Source organism: Bombina bombina, chromosome 6 (genome assembly GCF_027579735.1).
Source record: "Bombina bombina isolate aBomBom1 chromosome 6, aBomBom1.pri, whole genome shotgun sequence".
Lineage (NCBI taxonomy): Eukaryota > Metazoa > Chordata > Amphibia > Anura > Bombinatoridae > Bombina > Bombina bombina.
This window is the reverse complement of record NC_069504.1, coordinates 367,499,944-367,520,260: the sequence shown is the minus strand read 5'-3', so window position 1 is coordinate 367,520,260 and position 20,317 is coordinate 367,499,944. Positions and strand designations below refer to the sequence as shown.

Here is a 20,317-nt window from a genome sequence, read left to right as displayed (position 1 = left end):
ATATTCAAAACCTCACCCCTCAGGCGAGATATTCTAAGAAGTCTCGTCAGTACAGCAAGGCCTTTAAAACATCTTTTAGAAATACAAAAATTGTATCTTGAGAAATGTTTATGTTGCTATGTAGTGTTCTTTATGTGAAATAGAGACTCCTACATTACAATAAAAGGTCTAAAGAAAATCCAAGATTTTGTGTGATCGCCATGCTGGCGAGGGTTTGAATGTCAGTCCCTGGATCTGCAAAAGCAATTGTTGATCACCTGCAGCAGACTAAAATACAAATGGTAGCACTATTGTTGAATAGAGGGAGCATTGTGAGTCATTATGCACCATTGATATGTTGAGTCTAAGAGGTGCTTACTAACCTACTGCAATGGATCCTGATTGAGCTGCTGTTCTCCTGTCAATTGGAAACCAAGAAAGAGCAAATTAAACATTTGGGATTTCTTGTGCTGATAAGCCTGATATAGGTAACTCAGAATGGGCACTGCTATCCAATTCACCCTGGATCTTGCTGAATGAACAAATGTGGTGGATTGAAATACACCTGGGAGCAGCTTTAATGAGCAGAGGAGTACCTTTGGCTGGAGTGCCTTGCAGGTTATCATGAACCACTGATAAGCTTAGTCTTAGAGACACCTATTTTTTTACTGCAACAGATCCTGGTGGAGCTGCTGAACTCCTGCCAATTGGAAACCAAGACAGAGTAATGAGGGATGACACCCTGGCTTCTAGCCATCTGCAGTGCTTCTGGATGAGAGAAAATTGGCTGAGAATCTGCTGGAACTGAGTTCCAGTGTAGTGATTGTAACTGATAATTTCAATTATGGCACTATGTAGATTTTCAGAGTGTGAGCCCTCACTCTACTCAGGTAGGCACTGGTCAAGGAAGAGACAAGAATTGCAGTGGTGATGGATACCTCTCATGGGAGATCTGTATATTAACCATTGGCATCCTCTGGTTCTATGTGATTCCAGCAGATGTGTCTACAATGGCCGGTCTAATATTGATTGGCTGTCTTTTGCAAGAGCTGTGCTTAAAGGGACAGTCTACACCAGAATTTTTATTGTTTCAAAAGATAGATAATCCCTTTATTACCCATTCCCCAGTTTTGCATAACCAACATGGTTATATTAATATTCTTTTTACCTCTGTGATTATCTTGTATCTAAGCCTCTGCTAACGTCCCCATTATTTCAGTTCTTTTGACAGACTTACATTTTAGCCAATCAGTGGCCTCTCATAAGTAACTCCACGGGTGTGAGCACAATGTTATCTATACGGCACACATGAACTAACACCCTCTAGCTGTGAAAAACAGTCAAATGCATTCAGATAAGGGGTGGCCTTCAAGGACTTAGAAATTAGCATATGAGCCTAACTAGGTTTAGCTTTCAACTAAGAATACCAAAATAACAAAGCAAATTTGACAATAAAAGTAAATTGGAAAATTGTTTAAAATTACATGGCCCATCCAAATCATGAAAGTTTAATTTTGACTAGAGTGTCCCTTTAAGAGCGGTTTGTAATTTTTACTATATTGGACATTTTGATGAAAGAGAAGTGGGATAATGGACATTTGCACAATACACAACTAAGATTTTAATCCACTCTCTCATCCTTTCCTGCCTCGATTACTGCAACTCTGTCCTCCCCAGCTGCCGCCTAGCTCCTTTAAAATCCATAAAGAATGCCTCTGCCAGGCTCATCTTCCTTACACAAAGCTCTTCATCTGCTTCACCTCTCTGCCAATCCCTTCACTGGCTTCCTCTTGCCTCTAGGATTAAACACAAAATTCTCACCCAGACATACAAAGCCCTCAACTGCTCTCCCCTATATCTCAGACCTTGTCTCCAGATACTCTCCCTCCCATTCCCTTTGCTCATGACCTCCTACTTTACTCCTCTCTTGTTACCTCCTCACACTCCCATTTACAGGACTTCTCCAGACTGGCTCCCATCTTGTGGAACTCTCTGCCTCGCTCCACAAGACTCCCCTAGTTTGGAAAGCTTTAAGCGCTCCCTAAAGACTCCACTGTTCAGGGATGCATACAACCTATACCAGTTCCTCTCCTCCATTGCTATCCCCTGAACCCTCTTAGCATGTAAGCCTAAGAGTCCAGCTGTTTGTAGATCACCTTCTTAAGAGCTGACTACAACAGTGTGAGTCTTTGCAGGGCTCTCTACCCATTTGATCCCTATAAATGTTTTGTTGTACTCTGCATTTGTTTATAGCGCTGCAGAATCTGTTGGCGCTCTACAAATAATATATAATTATATTGATACTTGTGAGGGACTCATTGGTACTTCTTTATGAGGACCTTTTTGTCTGAACTTTGAAGATCTTTATTCTGTTTGGGATACTGTACGTATATAAATATTTAAACAAACAAATATATAAACAAAAGAGGCAGCAAAAATTCAAGATCTGAAACCTGCAAATCAAGTAGCTGGTTAAGGTGACTTGAATAAATTTTAAATCTGTTACAAATGCTGCTTTTTGGCCTCTTGTGAGAGGTGTTTAATTATGGTTGCCACCTCAGCCATGTTTTCCTGGACACTTATGAGTTACACATGCTGCAGGGTCTGCAGGGAGGAACATATAGTGTGTTTCTAGACAAGCACTATTCATATTCCTCCCTGCACACCCTGCAGCATGTGTAAATTATAAGTGTTCTGTATTTTAAGGGATGTGTGGCAACTAGGGTTGCCACCTGTCCCTTAAAATACAGAACACTTATAAGTTACACATGCTGCAGGGTGTGCAGGGAGGACCATGAATAGTGCTGTCCAGAAACACAATATATGTTCCTCCCTGCACACCCTGCAGCATGTGTAACTTATAAATGTCCAGGAAAACATGGCTGAGGTGGCAACCCTATGTTTAATGTACCTAGAGCTCAGGTAGGAAAGTCCTAAAATCTGACCTGTTGAGGGTACTTAAGATTGGAGTTGAGAAAGCACTAGTGTGAGGTGTACAGAGAAAGTAATTCACACAGAGGTTGCTCATATTTTGTTCTAAGAATGTGCATAATAAAAAGGCAATAACACTTACTCTGAATTTCAAAAAAGCAATAGATTGTTTTTTTCCTGGCAAATTTATTTTCTCTCTCCTTTTCTGGCCCCTTATATAATGTGACAGGCATCAGCCAATCAGAGACTAGTATACGTATACCCTGTGAGCTTGTGCACATGCTCAGTAGGAGCTGGTGCCCCAAAAAGTGTGAATATAAAAAGATTGTGCAAAATTTGATAATGGAAGTAAATTTGAATTGCATTTATTTTTTTTAAATTGTGTGCACTTTCTTAATCATGAAAGTTTAATTTTGACTTGAGTGTCCCTTTAAAGTTGGGTTGCCACATTGGCCTGGACACTTATGAGTTACACATGTTGCAGGGAGGAACATGAATAGTGCTGTCCAGGGGTGCAATTCATGTTCCACTCTGCATACCCTGCAACATGTGTAACTCATAAGTGTCCAAGAAAACATGGCTGAGGTGGCAACCCTAATTTAAAGGCCTGTATTGGCACAACCATCACATATGTGTACACAAATTGATCTACACATAGTCTGTACAAATGTTAAATATTTACTAAAAGGTTAAATACAGATTTTTCTTCAAATTTAAAGAAAGGGATAGGGATCTTGATTATAAAAATTGTTACAAATTTACAAAATTAGAAAAAAAAACACAAGTTTACTGCCATCACCATTGTCACAAAATAGTTTGAATTTTTTTTTATCTAGTTAACCATATTTACAACATGGAGCCAGAAGTTTTCTTTGCACAGTACAATGTTTCAAAATCATACTTGCTCATAAAAAAATATTTTAAGTGTGATAGTAAATGAATTACTTTTGCAGCTTGTCTCTGCCATAAGAGGCTGCAGTAAAAGGACATTAAACATGAAATACATTTTCTAAACATAGTATTAAGGTTATTCTCCCTCTACCCACAGCTGTCACCATGTTGAAATCAAGGCTTTCACTGCAATTCAGTGCACATGTGAAGTAACTCTCCTTCAGGCATCTGTAGTGAAACCTAGGTTTAATGAAAGTGCATGAAATGTATTTAGTGTTTAATGTCCCTTTAATATGTTGACAATGAATGGGTTAAAATTACATTTAACAACACCTCTTTCATTTGTGTAAAACATTGTGCTTGCTGCTCCCAAAAATCTAATTCTGAGCCTCCAAATGCTGCTAATAAAATAGCTAGTTTAGGCAATTTGCAACATTTTTTTTAAAACCTAGGTTACAGGTTTTGCTTTTTGGTAGTGTATGACAAGCACATTTTTTTCTCAAAAGCAACAGGTGTTTAATGGACCTTTTAACACTAAACCTCACATGCACATAATCTTAACTAATTACTATAAAAGTAAGCAAACATGTAGGACTGTGTAAATGAACTCCCTGTAAGTATGAAGAGTTTCCTGGAGGGATATTCACATGTGAATGTTTCTAATGTATTTGTAGTTTGATTCAGTAAATGCAAAAGTTGATGCTATAGGACTTGGCCAGTTCCTCTTCCTGATTAAGTCACACTGACATTGTGCTGTGTCTGAGTTGTAAGAGATTTTTAAAAGGTTCCTCTCGGTTTTGTTTCCTGCAAGAGGCTACAAGAGTTATAGATTTTATTTCCTGTTGCTATGTGATAAATTCCCTATGTAGTGTTTATACTGCAGAGAGAATTTGCCAATAATAAACCTCTTGGTATGGTGCATAATATTTATACTGTGAGGGAGCTATAAGGATATCTCATATGTCTTAGGTCTGTGCAGCATGTTTATACCCTAGAGATGGATTGCTGAGTATAAACCCATGCCTCTATTATATGGCATCTAATATATATGTCAAATAAACGCTTATAACTCTTAGTCCTGCACTACACAAGTGTTTGTACAGTAGCTGCTTCTCAATCTTGCATTTTGGATGCTGCTCTAGATGTTTACAGACATAATGCTGGGAGACAGGACTCAATAACAGCGATTTGTGCTGTTACATTAGTTTACAGTGAAAGTTTAGATGTCTACAAATTACAAGTGGTGATTCTGTTTCTGTGTGTCTATAAAACAAACATAACCATGTATTACACATTTTATTATAATCTCCCTTGAAGATCTAATTTGTTACATTTATATCTCTGCATAACTGATTCTAGTTTGCTGTGTGTAAAGGAACAGTAAAGTCTAAATTAACCGCTCATGATTCACATAGATCATGCAAGGTTAAAAAAACTTTACAATTTACTTCTTATCAAATGTGCTTTGTTGTCTTGGAATCCTTTGCTGCAAAGTAAACCTAGGTAGGCTGATATGACCTCAGGAGCGTGCATGTGTTTATGGCATCAGGGTTGGCAGCTATATGTAACACTGCTATAAACATTGTTGCAAACCCTGCTGCTGCTAGATGGCAATAGACATGTTCAACTTGACTGAGGTCATCTAAAGTTACCCTTTACCAAAGGATACCAAGAGAATTAAAATAGAAGTAAATTGGAAAGTAGATTAAAATTGCATATTTAAGTTTAAAAGGCCATGAAACCCAACGTTTCATTATTTTTTCCTTTTCATATTATGGTCCTTCTAGTTTAGATTATTTTATGTTTATACTTTACATAATCTGCTCATTGTCTGATATAATTAACAAATGTAGATAATTTCTAAAAACTTACAACATTACAAAGATTGCTACTGATACTCTTTTTAAAAGTGAGTCATATTATTTATTTACAGCTGTTCCTGATATATTAAGATGGCTGTTCAGCAAACCTCTTCTATATAAAAAGCACTTAACCTTTTAACGCCGTTATGCTGTTCTATTCCGTCATAATTACACTGGGCTTTAAAGTCGTTATGATGGAATAGAACGTCATAGCCAATGGCTGTCCTGAAGCCTACTGTGCTTCTCAGATTTGATCGCGGTCTTGAGGGCGTTCCTAGGGTTATAGGGACGCCCCCAGACCCGATCCAATAATTGAAATCTTGCGATCGTGCACACAATCGCGTGATTTCAATTTGTCTACATCGGAACAGTTTTTCTGATGTAGACACTTTAACCCCATCAGTTCCATTCTGTATAAATACACCTGTGTAAACATGATCATAGACTAACAAGCTTCATATCAATTGAGAAAGACAGATAGTGAACTGATATCAGATTTTTACACATTTTCTGTTAAAATGTTGTAAGCCCTACAGAAAAGAAGGGTCATGGTAGGCAGAGACATTACATTCAAACTTTAAATTTGCATAGATGAAATACATCTTTGAATAGAAACATTGGCAATATACAAGAATTGTCAAAAATGCTTTTATTAAAGGGACACTGAACCCAAATTTTTTCTTTTGTAATTCAGAAAGAGCATGCAACTTTCTAATTTACTCCTATTATCAATTTTTCTTCGTTCTCTTGCTATCATTATTTGAAAAAGAAGGCATCTAAGCTTTTTTTTGGTTTCAGTACTCTGGACAGCACTTTTTTTATTGGTGGATGAATTTATCCACCAATCAGCAAGGACAACCCAGGTTGTTCACCAAAAATGGGACGGCATCTAAACTTACATTCTTGCATTTCAAATAAAGATACCAAGAGAATGAAGAAAATTTGATAATAGGAGTGAATTAGAAAGTTGCTTAAAATTTCATGCTCAATCTGAATCACAAAATAAAATTTTTGGGTACAGTGTCCCTTTAATCACTTTGTTAGTGTTAGCATTTTTCTCTGCATGTGAAGCATAGCTAGATATTCTCAGTTCACAGGCATTTTAAATACTGCAGCTGCTCAGAGCACTAGTGGGGCTTTTATCATGTCAGAAATGAACAAATTGAGTCATTACCAGATGGAACAAGCACCTTTAGGCTCTCTGAGCAAGTGCTGTTTAAAATGCTGGAGCATGGAGCATATTTAAATATACATTTAAAACAGTTATAGCTTTAAGTAGAAGCATTTTTGTTAATGTAGGTATATTGCAAAAATGTTTTTATTCAAAATAAAAATGCATCCATGTGAATTACTATTTTGGCTGGAATGTCCCTTTTTAAGCGGTTTTGTCTCTCAGTAAGAGTGTTTTCTTGTTTATCATCTGTTTTATATTTTAAAAGCTTTGGATTTTTTTTTTTTTTTAGCATGTTTGTTTTACATTTTGTTTTCTACCCGGTTTACTAAATAATGTTACAACTCCATATCTCTTTTAGGAGATGGGATTTGCATGTTAGAGCAGAATATCACAATCCCCAAATACTCTTAACAGTTCCCTGGCAGTAAAAAAAACTCTTAAAGGGACAATTCCCTTCTCTTACTATATGGGCCTGATTTATCTTATACCCTCTGGTGTGTGTGTATATATATATTATGCAGGGGGTGCATTTTAAAATGAAAAACTGCAGTCTATATGAATCTAAGGATCCTGTCTTCAGCCTATAGTATCTTACAATCGCCTGTTTTTCATATGCATTTTACTACCAGTAATAAGTGTTTTACATATGTTGCCACAATCTTGCCACCTTTCTGCTTGCAAGATAAGACCTTGCAGAGAATTTTTAGCTACACCCACGGAGCAAGCCTGTACAGAGCACTAACGGAGGAAGAAAATCTTCTTTTACAATAAGGCACACTATTTTGTACTTTATAAGTATGAATTTCACTATGGTTTTTGCATCTGCAGTGTAGTTTTCTTACAATTTCTGCTGTGTGCAATAACTTTTTTTGTTTTTTTTTGTTCCATAAAATATAATTTGTCAAGTTTTGATTTTAATGTGATTTTAAGAGACTGCAAAGTTCAAATTAACCTTACATGCTTTGTGTGAATTATGAACTGTTAAACGCATTTCCAATTTACTTTATCAAATTTGCTTTGGTCTCTTGGTATCCTTTGTTGAAAACTAAACCAAGGTAGGCTAATAGGGGCTCAGGAGCATGCACGTTTCTTTCTATGGCAACTATGTATACCATTGCTATAAACTTTGTTGTAAACAATGCTGCCAAATGGCTATACGCATGCACAATATTTGTTTGTGGGCCCTATTGTAATATATGCATCTTCTTCACATACTTAAATCTGGGAACACCCTTGTATAAGACACACTATTCTCAAGGTAAAACAATTCCTTAAAGGGAGATGAAAAAATGTATTATTTCTTTCAAGATTTAGAGAGCAAATTCATTTTTAAACAACTTTCCAATTTACTAGGATTATCTATTCTATTCCAATCTCTTATCCTTTGCTAAAAAGCACACCTAGGTAGGCTCAGGAGCTGTTGATTGGTGGCTGCACATATTGTTGGTTCACCCGTATGTATAGCTGTTTCTTCAACAAAGAATACTAAGAAAATGAAGCAAATCAGATAAGAGGTAAATTGGAAAGTGGTTTAAAATTTAGATTTTCTATCAATCAGAGAAAAAAATGTCTCATGTCCCTTCAAAGGGTCATGCAACCCAGTATTTTCCTTTTATGATTCAGATACAGCATACAATTTTTAAACAACTTTAAAATGTACTTCTATTATGAATTTTGCTTTATTCTCTCTTTTATTAAAGGAGCAGTAATGCACTACTGGGAGATAGCTGAGCACATCTCTAAGCCACAGCCAACAATCGGCAACTAGCTCCCAGGTCGGTCCTGAGTCTACCTGGGTATAATTTTTAACAAAGAACAAAGCAAATTAGATAACAAGTAAACTAAAATTGTGTATGCTCTATCTGTATCATGAAATAGTTTTGGGGTTTTATGACTCTTTAAGAAAATTCTTACAGGGGCTTCAAAGTACTGGCAAGATTTAGAGAATCATGCAAGCCCAGACCTCTCTAGATAATCATGACCCATGTGTTTAACCTCAGCTGATATTTGTCACACACAGCTCTCTCCTCCTCACATGAGTATAGGGAATGGAGCAGACAGATAGGTGCCACTCCTGATTGACTTCCCTGCTTTATGCTCATTTGGAGCAGCGCAGGAGCAAGCTAGCTGTCCTGCTATGGGACTGATTACAATGCTTTAGAAAGCTTATCAAATGAATTAACTATAAAATTCAGAGATTTTAATAGTAAATTTTGTACTGCCAAAGTAAAATGTAATGAAAAAAATATTTTTCTTAGAATATTCCTTTTAATTATCACCCATGCTTGTGAGGAATAGGATTGATCAACAGTTCTATTTATATGTTTTTCTACAGTGCCTTATGAGAATATAAATTAGCCTGAATTATCTTAGGCAGGTTCTTGTTTTGGTTACAATTGTGTTTTTGTCTACAGAGAGAGGCCATTTCTTGGTGTTGGACCTTGGTGGAGCCAAATTTCGTGTCCTTCAGGTGAAACTTGACAAAGATCGTCCAGTGGAAATGGAGAGTGAAATTTATGCTATTCCTGAGGACATCATGACTGGTACAGGACGACAGGTGACTGCTAGTAAAAAGATTCTGATTTCAAAGCTTTTTGTGTAGCATGTCTAGTGAGTATCTCACAATGTGCCAAGGTTGTATGAACTCTAGATGGGCCTTGCTTAGTGAGTGTGGCAGTTAATAATTCTTAAGTAAGAATATTAAAACTTTTTGTGTTTCATAATGATAGTAAATATTATACATGGTATAAAAGTTGAGTTGTAACCAATTATTTTATAAGAGTTTCTTGCACTTTGCCTTTTGCAGCTATTTGACCATGTGGCTGAGTGCCTTGGGCGTTTTCTTCGCCAGCGACATCTTCAGCAAAAAGCCTTACCACTTGGCTTCACCTTTTCATTCCCTTGTGTGCAGAGTCAATTGGACAAGGTACAACAAACGACTAATTTTTGTAATATTTTTTTTTACATTTCGCTATCCTATGTATTCCTCTAGACATTTTAAAAGTAGGTTGATACATTAAACTGCTTTGTACAACCTCAGTAGCATGGTTGTTACCATGCTATTTACCTCCTCTTCCTGCATCTCAAGCTATTCACTTTTTTTAACCTTTCAATAGTTCTGGTAAATTAAGTCTTATGCATCTTTACACTGGGTGCCACCATCTTGGAATTTAAGAATTCTTGTACCCTGTGACAGAAGTTGTGCACAATACGAGGAAGCTCTTCATTTTTGCAATTGCTTGATTTCTTTATTATTCCTAAGTGTGTTTTTTTTATATTTGTTATATATATATATATATATATCTATCTATCTCAACAAAAGAAACTTGCACTCACTGGACTTTTATCAAAATTTTTACTTGGCAAAAATAATTAGTGACGTTTCGAGGACAGTGTGTCCCTTTCCTCAGACAGTGATTGCATCAAACAATGGTGAATTAACAATCTCATGTCTGGTATGTTGGCATCTGTCCCTTCTAGCCTAATTTAATGCACGCTCGGTGTGATAGTCTGTTGGCAATAAGCAGTATTTATTTATTAAGTGCATTTGAGGCTTTTCTTTTTAGCTGTGATATGTATGCTCCGCATTAGGGTCCAGTTCTACCACAAGTTTTTTTATTGTTAATTTCTGCACTGTCACAAGTGGTCTAAGAGCCATGATGGCTCATATTACACTCTAATTATTAGATTAACACTATGGTGTTTATTTTGTGACTCATAGGTCACCATGACAACAAGTTTTGGCGTTTTTTTGTGCTAATTGGGGGGAGGGGTTGTTTGTTTGAATGTATAAATTCACCATTGTTTGATGCAATCACTGTCTGAGGAAGGGGACACACTGTCCTCGAAACGTCACTAATTATTTTTGCCAAGTAAAAATTTTTATAAAAGTCCAGTGAGTGCAAGTTTCTTTTGTTGCTGTATACCTAATTCCACTAGCACCCTGGCAGTTGCAAATAAGTGAGAGTGCACATCCCTGCTAACAAATAAATATATATATATATATATATATATATATATATATATATATATATATATATATCTATATCTCACACAACCATGTAAAAAATGTAACTCTTCTTTCTCATATGCAAGGTACAGCTGTCAAAACTTCTACATAAGATGGCTGCACCCAGTATAAAGATGCAGAGCTTTACCCATCTGCCTTTTGTAATGGGTTAAAAGAGAACGGCTTTAGAGAGCAGCAGGTAGAGGATAAATAGTATGGTGAGTAGTGACCATCCTACTGTAGTTGTACTCAACAGTTAAATCCCTCTCTATCTTCACTGCATTTTGTTTAACTTTTGTTAGTCTCCTTTATTATTTTAGGCAGAGGATGTGCCAGATATTCTATTTTGTGGCCATACTAGAGTGTATATGTACCCAACCTGGGGATGGGATGGTATTAGTAAGTTTGAGCAAATTATTGCTGACTTTGTTGTTTAAAGGGACATAATCATAAACACATATGTACCATAAAAACATACATATGTAGGGGAGTAACAACAAATATACCAGGGTGCCACATGGCATGATATCCAGGATCGTCTTTAACACAGGGCAAAAGGGGCAGTTGCCCTGGGCCCAGTCTCTGTTGAGGGGCCCAAGAGTCCTAAAAAAAAAAAAAAAAATTTTTTTTTTTTATGGTTCATACCAGACTGCTGATGTGACATGGGGAACACACACATTCAGTCCTAATACTGTCACAGTCAAAAGTACTCTGCTTATATTTTTTTTAAAAACTGTGCCAGACCGTGTCGGTGTCATGTGACATGCCAAGCTAGTGCCATGTGCTGTTTTAGATATAAAAGGCTCACTCACAAGATGATGGCACCTCCAGGTGTCGTACTCACAGGCTAGGACTTCTCAGACACCTAGCTCAACTGTTCACTCTGGTCTCCCACCGCTCTCACAGAATTGTTACAATCTCGCTGATTCTTTCCAAGGCTTCTCCAGTTATTGCAGTTTCTTCCCCAGCATATGTACGGAAATCTAAGACAGACATTCCTCTGAACAGGAAAAAAAGCAGGGAAGAAACTAACACCATATAAGAGTGGAGGCTTATTTCTCTCTTAGAATTCCGTACATATGCTGTTGAGGAAACTGAAATAACTGGAGCAGCCCTGAAAGGTATCAGTGAGATTGTAACAATTATTTGAGAGCTGTGGGAGACAAGAGTGAACAGTAGAGCTAGGTGTCTGAGAAGTCCTATCCTGTAAATATGGCACCTTGAGGTGCAATCATCTTGTGCATTAGCCTTATATATTTTATACTTGTGCTAGTAGGAAGATATCATGCCATGTGGTGCCCTGGTGTATACTTGTTGTTCTTGCAGAAATAGTTATGAAAGTCTGGCCAGACTGTGGAGCGGTCTGGGCTTGTTCCCTTAACTCTTTATACAACTTATTACTCCTTGTATTTTAATTTTGTACATTATGCTTTATACACTTTGTTTGGACTTTACTGTAGACAAGAGTGCCCCCTTACAGATTAATGTATTATCTGTATGTGTGTGTGTATATATATATATATATATATATATATATATCAGCACTACAATCCTTAATTAAGTGAACCATAAAAGTGTAAGGGATGTGGGGTTAAACCCCCAATAGATAACCTCCCACTTGTGCATGGAGAGTTAATAATTAATTATCACTATTAAAGAAAAAACAGTAACTCTTAGTCCAGCACAATGGAATCTCACAATATTAACCCTAAAGACATTAAGATCTAACCCCAAAATATATTGGAACAGACACATAGCAATTGCAATTTGGTTGAAATTTATAATAATTCATAACACAAAGTTATATACATGTATTGTGTGGCAACAATAAAGACAATCCAGATATTCCCCTGTAAGTGTAAAAGTCAATTGGTATTAACCCTTTTTAGAGGCCTCTATTGTAGGGTGTATAAACATGAATTCCCTGGCTATTATTCACAGCCAAAAAAGAGTTACACCTTCATTTGGTCTCCAAAGAAATATAAACGTGATGCACTGAAAAGCATGAATATATTCACTTGATTGCAGAATGTATAACGCTGAACCAGGACAGCGATTCTAACAATCCCAATTGCACTTAATAAAATGTCACCTAAGATCGACTTAGGCATAAGTTACATTGATAAGGCAACTAAATAAGCTTGATTGCAGAGATATTCTGAGCATCTAGGATTAGGACCAGAACAGCGTAAACAGCATTCATATACACATTGTGTTCGTTTGCCTAGTGCTTCCTTCAATCAGCATTTTTCAGCGTACTGACATAAAAAGTTCCTTATGTTACCTTGTCATTTCTTCGGCATTGTTTGTAGAGAGTAGAGGCACTTAGTGGTGTGTACCACGCCTACCTTCTTAGTGCCTCACGTAACTTTTTCCAGCGGCGGCGGGGATCAGTTGTTCCCCCGCCAATTAGCAAACGGCTATGCGCGTTTCACCCACAGTTCAACGGGCTTCTTCCCGCTGAGTTGTAAGTTGTCCATTGCAGGGTTCTGACAATTTTAAACCTGCCTGAAAACTCCATTGCAGGGTATTGTTGGAATATGATAGTCATCATCCGCAAAATCTAATTAACAATATACCATATGGCCAATATCTAAGGCTCAAAAGAAATTGTTCGGATGTACACCAATTTGAATTAGAAGCCAGGGATCTAAAAGACAAATTTAGAGAAAGAGGATATCCAAACAAAACCCTAAAAAAAGCTTATAATAAATCTAAACTAAAAACAAGAGACGATCTTCTATATAAAAAAGATAAGAACCCTAGAAAATTTATCTCCAGTCAGATTTATTACAAACTATAATAATAAATGGAAAGAAATTAGGAAAATCCTTGAAAAACATTGGCACATTCTACAAGCAGAACCATCACTAATTGAAATTATAGGAGACAAACCCTCCATAACAGCAAAAAAGGCAAACAATTTAAAGGATACATTAGTACGAAGCCACTTCAGCCACAGAGTGAAAACAACATGGCTAGAGAAATGGAGAACAAGAGATGGGAATTATAAATGCAGTCATTGTTCTGTCAGATTATGGAAACAGACAATAAATTTCTAGATAAAGATGGCAAAATGCATAAGGTAAAAGGACATATCTCTTGTGGTAGTGAGGGAATCATATACATGGTATTCTGCAAATGCCCAATGTATTATAGGCAAAACTTATAGGGAGTTACGTGAACGTATCAAGGAGCACAAAAGGGATATAAAAAAATGTAAATATTAAAACCAGTGCAGTGTATTTAGATTGTCATCAAAGCAATAAAAACTTATTAAGATTCAGAGGCTTGGAAGCTGTTGATATGAAAGGTAGGTGAGGAGACTTGGATAAAAAAAACTCCTACAATTAGAGTGTAAATGGATTTTTAACCTTAAATCCTTAAAGCCCTCAGGAATGAATGAGGAAATTAATTATGCTCCCTTTCTCTAACAAAAATTTGTTAAAAATGATTGGAACCCTGATGCACGTCTAGGTCTTTGATTATACTTGACAGCAATAGAACAAGTTCATCTTTCAACAAGATTCCAATCATGTCATAAATAATTACTGATTCTTAAATTCCATTTTAGGTTTTAAACAAATTTTGTTGTATGACTAATAATAAAAAGATGTGCAGAAAATTAAAAGCACAAAAAGGTATTGGACATGTAATATGCATACAATAAATCTAACACATGATTTATATCTGTCCCTTTAAATCGTGTGTAAAAAATCCCTTTTTTCATTCCTTCACAATTAAAGATACGAAAAATTGTTTTATATATCTGAATAAAAGCGTAGGGAAATTTCATCAAAAATTAAGAATCCTCTTGTTAAAATTTAGAATATGAGAAGCTATTTATGATCTGTCCCTTTAAATGAAAGTAGTTCGTCTTTCTTCTTTTTCTAAATGCAAATAATCATGCAAACAAACAAAAATCCTTTTGATGTAGATTGAATAAGATACTAGTGTGTAACAAGTAACCGTTATGTTCAAATCTTTTTGTTAGATTGTAAATATTATTGTTCATAAGCAGTATAAAATGTTTGTGGCAACAAAGTATATACATTTGTCAAATCCCACTATTTCACACCTGGGAAGAAAATGAAGGAGAAGGAGTTTTCAGGAAGGTTTAAAATCGTCAGAACCCCGCAATGGATTACAACTCAGCCGGAAGAAGCCCGTTGAACTGTGGGTGAAACGCACGTAGCTGTTTGCTAATCGGCGGGGGAACAACTGATCCCCGCCGCCGCTGGAAATTCCCTTGTTGCAACAAGCCTTACGGGCATACCCAAGTTACGTGATGCACTAAGAAGGTAGGCGTGGTACACACCACTAAGTGCCTCTACTCTCTACAAACAATGCCGAAGAAATGACAAGGTAACATAAGGAACTTTTTATGTCAGTACGCTGAAAAATGCTGATTGAGGGAAGCACTAGGCAAACGAACACAATGTGTATATGAATGCTGTTTACGCTGTTCTGGTCCTAATCCTAGATGCTCAGAATATCTCTGCAATCAAGCTTATTTAGTTGCCTTATCAATGTAACTTATCCCTAAGTCGATCTTAGGTGACATTTTATTAAGTGCAATTGGGATTGTTAGAATCGCTGTCCTGGTTCAGCGTTATACATTCTGCAATCAAGTGAATATATTCATGCTTTTCAGTGCATCACGTTTATATTTCTTTGGAGACCAAATGAAGGTGTAACTCTTTTTTGGCTGTGAATAATAGCCAGGGAATTCATGTTTATACACCCTACAATAGAGGCCTCTAAAAAGGGTTAATACCAATTGACTTTTATACTTACGGGGGAATATCTGGATTGTCTTTATTGTTGCCACACAATACATGTATATAACTTTGTGTTATGAATTATTATAAATTTCAACCAAATTGCAATTGCTATGTGTCTGTTCCAATATATTTTGGGGTCAGATCTTAAAGTCTTTAGGGTTAATATTGTGAGATTCCATTGTGCTGGAGTAAGAGTTACTGTTTTTTCTTTAATAGTGAGATATATCTATATATCTATATCAATCAACATTTTAAATTAGGGGGAGATAAAAGGTGAGTTTAAAATCCTCCACTACGCACAAAATATAGAAAAAATAACTCATTGTATAAGCTGTGTGAACAGCGATACTTTGGCGTAAAGGGAACCTGCTGAAAAGCAGACTGAAGTAAAAAAGTGTGTCATTGTGTACTTAATTTGCATATCTTACCCAGAATCCTTTGCTGCATTGGAAACAATGTAATTCAGAGGTTTTCTGTGGGAAAACAAGCCTCTGGGCCTGTCTAGATTTGTTAATGAACTACACAATGAGTTATTATGTATGTATGTATGTCCCATTTTATTGGCACATTGTGGATCTGCCAATCAGCAGCTGGAGAGAAACCAACCATAACAATTAAATCTGGCTTATCTATATGTAAGAATTTATGGGCATAGCATTGTTTACCTAGGTTTTTAACTTAGTAGCAAGAGTTGGTCCTTTTAAGGAATAAGGCTATTTTGCAAGTTAAAAGGGACATAAAAGTTCAGAAGTGAATGTGAAAAGAAGCATTTCTGTGGCAATGCTTTTACGTTTGATAACTTTTACTACACCTGGAGACCATGAGCATATTCTGATGGTGCCAGTGATGTCACACATTAATATAATTTTATCGGTCATCAATCGTGTGTGTGTGTATATACATCCATAGGATACTTTAAATTCACAGTATAGAAGGGATTTGTCCAAAAATAAACTACTCCCTTTCATCTTTATGCAGTTGCTATTACGGTTCTTTTTTTCAGCAGTGTTGATTAGAATCACAATTGTTTGTTCTTATTTTAGGTATAATTGTTTAGAAAATATTCTAGATCTGGAATTGTGCATAGTCTTAATCAACGGTGTTTAACTGCTATACTTCTGGTCTCTGCAGAGCGTATTAATCTCATGGACTAAAGGATTCCATTGTTCAGGTGTAGAAGGAGAAGATGTGGTGCAACTATTGCGTGATGCCATTCATAGGCGAGATGTGAGTGTTGGAAGTGGAAATTTGATTTTATTCATTTAAAATTCTCATTATCCTATGTCATGGTGGAAAAACTTTGGGGATTATTTGTATAATGCACAAAATTCCATCACGCTGGTTAAAGCACAGGCTACCCTGACTTGGGGTACTGGGCTCGTCACATACAGAAATGCAGGGAACACCCCTTAGAGAAGTATAGCAAATTCTTCCTTTTTTTTTTTTTTTTTACTGATCTTTCAGTGATGGAGGATTATTTTAGATTCAAAACACAAAGTAGCTGCTGCAGACATCAGTTATCGTTCTGGTATAAAGAGTGAGGGGCCAGAGGCGTACCTAGAAACCACAGGGGCAAGAATCTAAGAAAGGCCCCCCCCCAAAAAAAAAAGTGAATTTGATACATATCATTTTTTTTTTTTTTTTTAAATTATTTTTTTACAATTAACACAGAAATAAAATGTGAATCAGATTACATGTGCCCACATTGAAACTAGCCGTTCAAACAAGCAGTGGCACACATGGCGCTGTGGAATTAAAATGTAACTTTTATTTATAACCCGCATAAAACATCATAGAGGGAGAGGGGTTATTTTAGGTAATTTCCTCTGAACATAGAGCTTGACCCCATTAAGCCCTAGAGTGGTAGCTGTACCTCTACAGTTGCTTTGTTTTTCTTACAGGATTGTAATGTTGATGTGATTGCTATTGTCAATGACACGGTGGGAACAATGATGAGTTGTGGATACCATGATCATAGCTGTGAAGTTGGCTTTATTGTAGGTAAGCATCTTTTTTGACAAATCTGGAGGCGATGGGCTGAGATTTTATTAGTAATCTAACTGTAATTTCTGCAGGCACTGGCACTAATGCCTGTTACATGGAGGAGATGGGAAATGTAGAAACCGTGGAAGGTGATGAAGGAAAAATGTGTGTGAACATGGAGTGGGGAGCACTGGGAGATGATGGAGAATTAAGACCCTTTCAGACAGATTATGATCATCAGGTGGATCAAAATTCATTTGCTCCTGGGAAACAATGGTGAGTAATGTTGCGTTATTTTATTTTTATCTCCCTTTGAATTGTTTTGTTTCTGGAAGGTGCATGTGGGAATTTATTTTGAAATAAAAGGTCTTTATTAATTTGTCCTGTGACGGATTCAGTTTAAGTTATGCAGCACCATTGCTTTTACTAATTTAGCATAAATGATCATGGCGCTATATAATAAGAATAATATGCCAAGTTATTGATTGTGCACTTGAGTGACCCATTTATAACTGTCCCCAGCAGAGAATGAAACCTAGGTTACAACATGGCAGCATCCATTGCTTTATGGACACTAAATATTTACACTTCAATATTTAAACAACTTATATAATTAAAACAATAATATATCTGAACATTACTGAAGGGCTCAAAGCAGCTTATTCTGCTTTATACATTGAGCCCTAAGTTCATACCTTTAGGGTAGATTTTTACATTTTGATACAGACTCCATTTTGATATTAAAAAAACTAAACAAGCAAAAAAAAAAAAAAAACATCCTTTTTAATGTATTCTCACCTTTCCTGCGCAGTTTTGATAAAATGATCAGTGGAATGTATTTGGGAGAAATTGTGCGTCTTGTACTGGTAAGACTAGCCAGTCAAGGGCTTCTTTTTGGTGGAGCCAAAACTTCAGCGCTGCTTACGAAGGGAAGTTTTGCAACAAAGCACGTGTCAGCAATTGAGGAGTGAGTATCCTGAATAATATATATATATATAAATATTTTTATTTTTTTTTTATTTTTTTTGCTCCTTGTGAGCTGTTCAACTCCTGTCTAATGTTCTATTTGTCTTTCCTGAGCAGTGATCATTCTGGTCTTGCTGCAGCTAAGCAGATCTTGACACTCTTGGGGCTCAAACCAAGTGAGCAAGACTGTATACAAGTACAGCGTGTGTGCAGCACTGTATCCACAAGATCTGCTAACCTTTGTGCTGCTGGGATAGCTGCAGTTGTCACCCGCATTCAACGCAACCGCCATGACAATCACAGTTGTGTGACAGTGGGAGTGGATGGATCTGTATATAAGTTGCATCCTAAGTAAGTTGATACTTTTAATTAGAATTACCTCATTGGGTATTCTGCATTTTTGTTTCTAAACTGATTAAATGAAAGCGGGGACATATTTTGGGCTAGGCAAATACTCTTGAAATACCATGAAAACAAAAGAACACGTTACAACCTGAGAGTGAGGGGGGGGAGCAGAATTTTTAATGCCTAGGGCAGCACGAAACCTAAATACGCCACTGAATGCAAGTAATAACTCATGTTGTATTAGGTTCATGATCTACAAGATCTGGAGAGTCCTAGTTTTATTTTTATTAAAAATATAGTAAATTCAAAATTTAATTCCCTATAAAAAACAGAATTTATGTTTACCTGATAAATTACTTTCTCCAACGGTGTGTCCGGTCCACGGCGTCATCCTTACTTGTGGGATATTCTCTTCCCCAACAGGAAATGGCAAAGAGCCCAGCAAAGCTGGTCACATGATCCCTCCTAGGCTCCGCCTACCCCAGTCATTCGACCGACGTTAAGGAGGAATATTTGCATAGGAGAAACCATATGGTACCGTGGTGACTGTAGTTAAAGAAAATAAATTATCAGACCTGATTAAAAAACCAGGGCGGGCCGTGGACCGGACACACCGTTGGAGAAAGTAATTTATCAGGTAAACATAAATTCTGTTTTCTCCAACATAGGTGTGTCCGGTCCACGGCGTCATCCTTACTTGTGGGAACCAATACCAAAGCTTTAGGACACGGATGAAGGGAGGGAGCAAATCAGGTCACCTAAATGGAAGGCACCACGGCTTGCAAAACCTTTCTCCCAAAAATAGCCTCAGAAGAAGCAAAAGTATCAAACTTGTAAAATTTGGTAAAAGTGTGCAGTGAAGACCAAGTCGCTGCCCTACATATCTGATCAACAGAAGCCTCGTTCTTGAAGGCCCATGTGGAAGCCACAGCCCTAGTGGAATGAGCTGTGATTCTTTCGGGAGGCTGCCGTCCGGCAGTCTCGTAAGCCAATCTGATGATGCTTTTAATCCAAAAAGAGAGAGAGGTAGAAGTTGCTTTTTGACCTCTCCTTTTACCTGAATAAACAACAAACAAGGAAGATGTTTGTCTAAAATCCTTTGTAGCATCTAAATAGAATTTTAGAGCGCGAACAACATCCAAATTGTGCAACAAACGTTCCTTCTTTGAAACTGGTTTTGGACACAGAGAAGGTACGATAATCTCCTGGTTAATGTTTTTGTTAGAAACAACTTTTGGAAGAAAACCAGGTTTAGTACGTAAAACCACCTTATCTGCATGGAACACCAGATAAGGAGGAGAACACTGCAGAGCAGATAATTCTGAGACTCTTCTAGCAGAAGAAATCGCAACTAAAAACAAAACTTTCCAAGATAATAACTTAATATCAACGG

At 36.8% G+C, this 20,317-nt stretch overlaps 1 protein-coding gene across 4 annotated transcripts in view; it reads left to right on the top strand.

Moving 5' to 3' along the window:
* The window catches only part of HK3 (hexokinase 3), a 160,641-nt gene that overhangs the window by 119,918 nt on the left and 20,406 nt on the right, over positions 1 to 20,317 (top strand). For all 4 annotated transcript variants that reach the window (XM_053717047.1, XM_053717049.1, XM_053717048.1 and 1 more), the window contains exons 4-10: positions 9,252 to 9,394; positions 9,644 to 9,763; positions 16,762 to 16,857; positions 17,532 to 17,631; positions 17,706 to 17,889; positions 18,425 to 18,580; positions 18,697 to 18,930. In XM_053717047.1, coding sequence (XP_053573022.1) covers positions 9,252 to 9,394; positions 9,644 to 9,763; positions 16,762 to 16,857; positions 17,532 to 17,631; positions 17,706 to 17,889; positions 18,425 to 18,580; positions 18,697 to 18,930 — 1,033 coding nt within the window. The remainder of the gene's footprint in view (positions 1 to 9,251; positions 9,395 to 9,643; positions 9,764 to 16,761; positions 16,858 to 17,531; positions 17,632 to 17,705; positions 17,890 to 18,424; positions 18,581 to 18,696; positions 18,931 to 20,317) is intronic.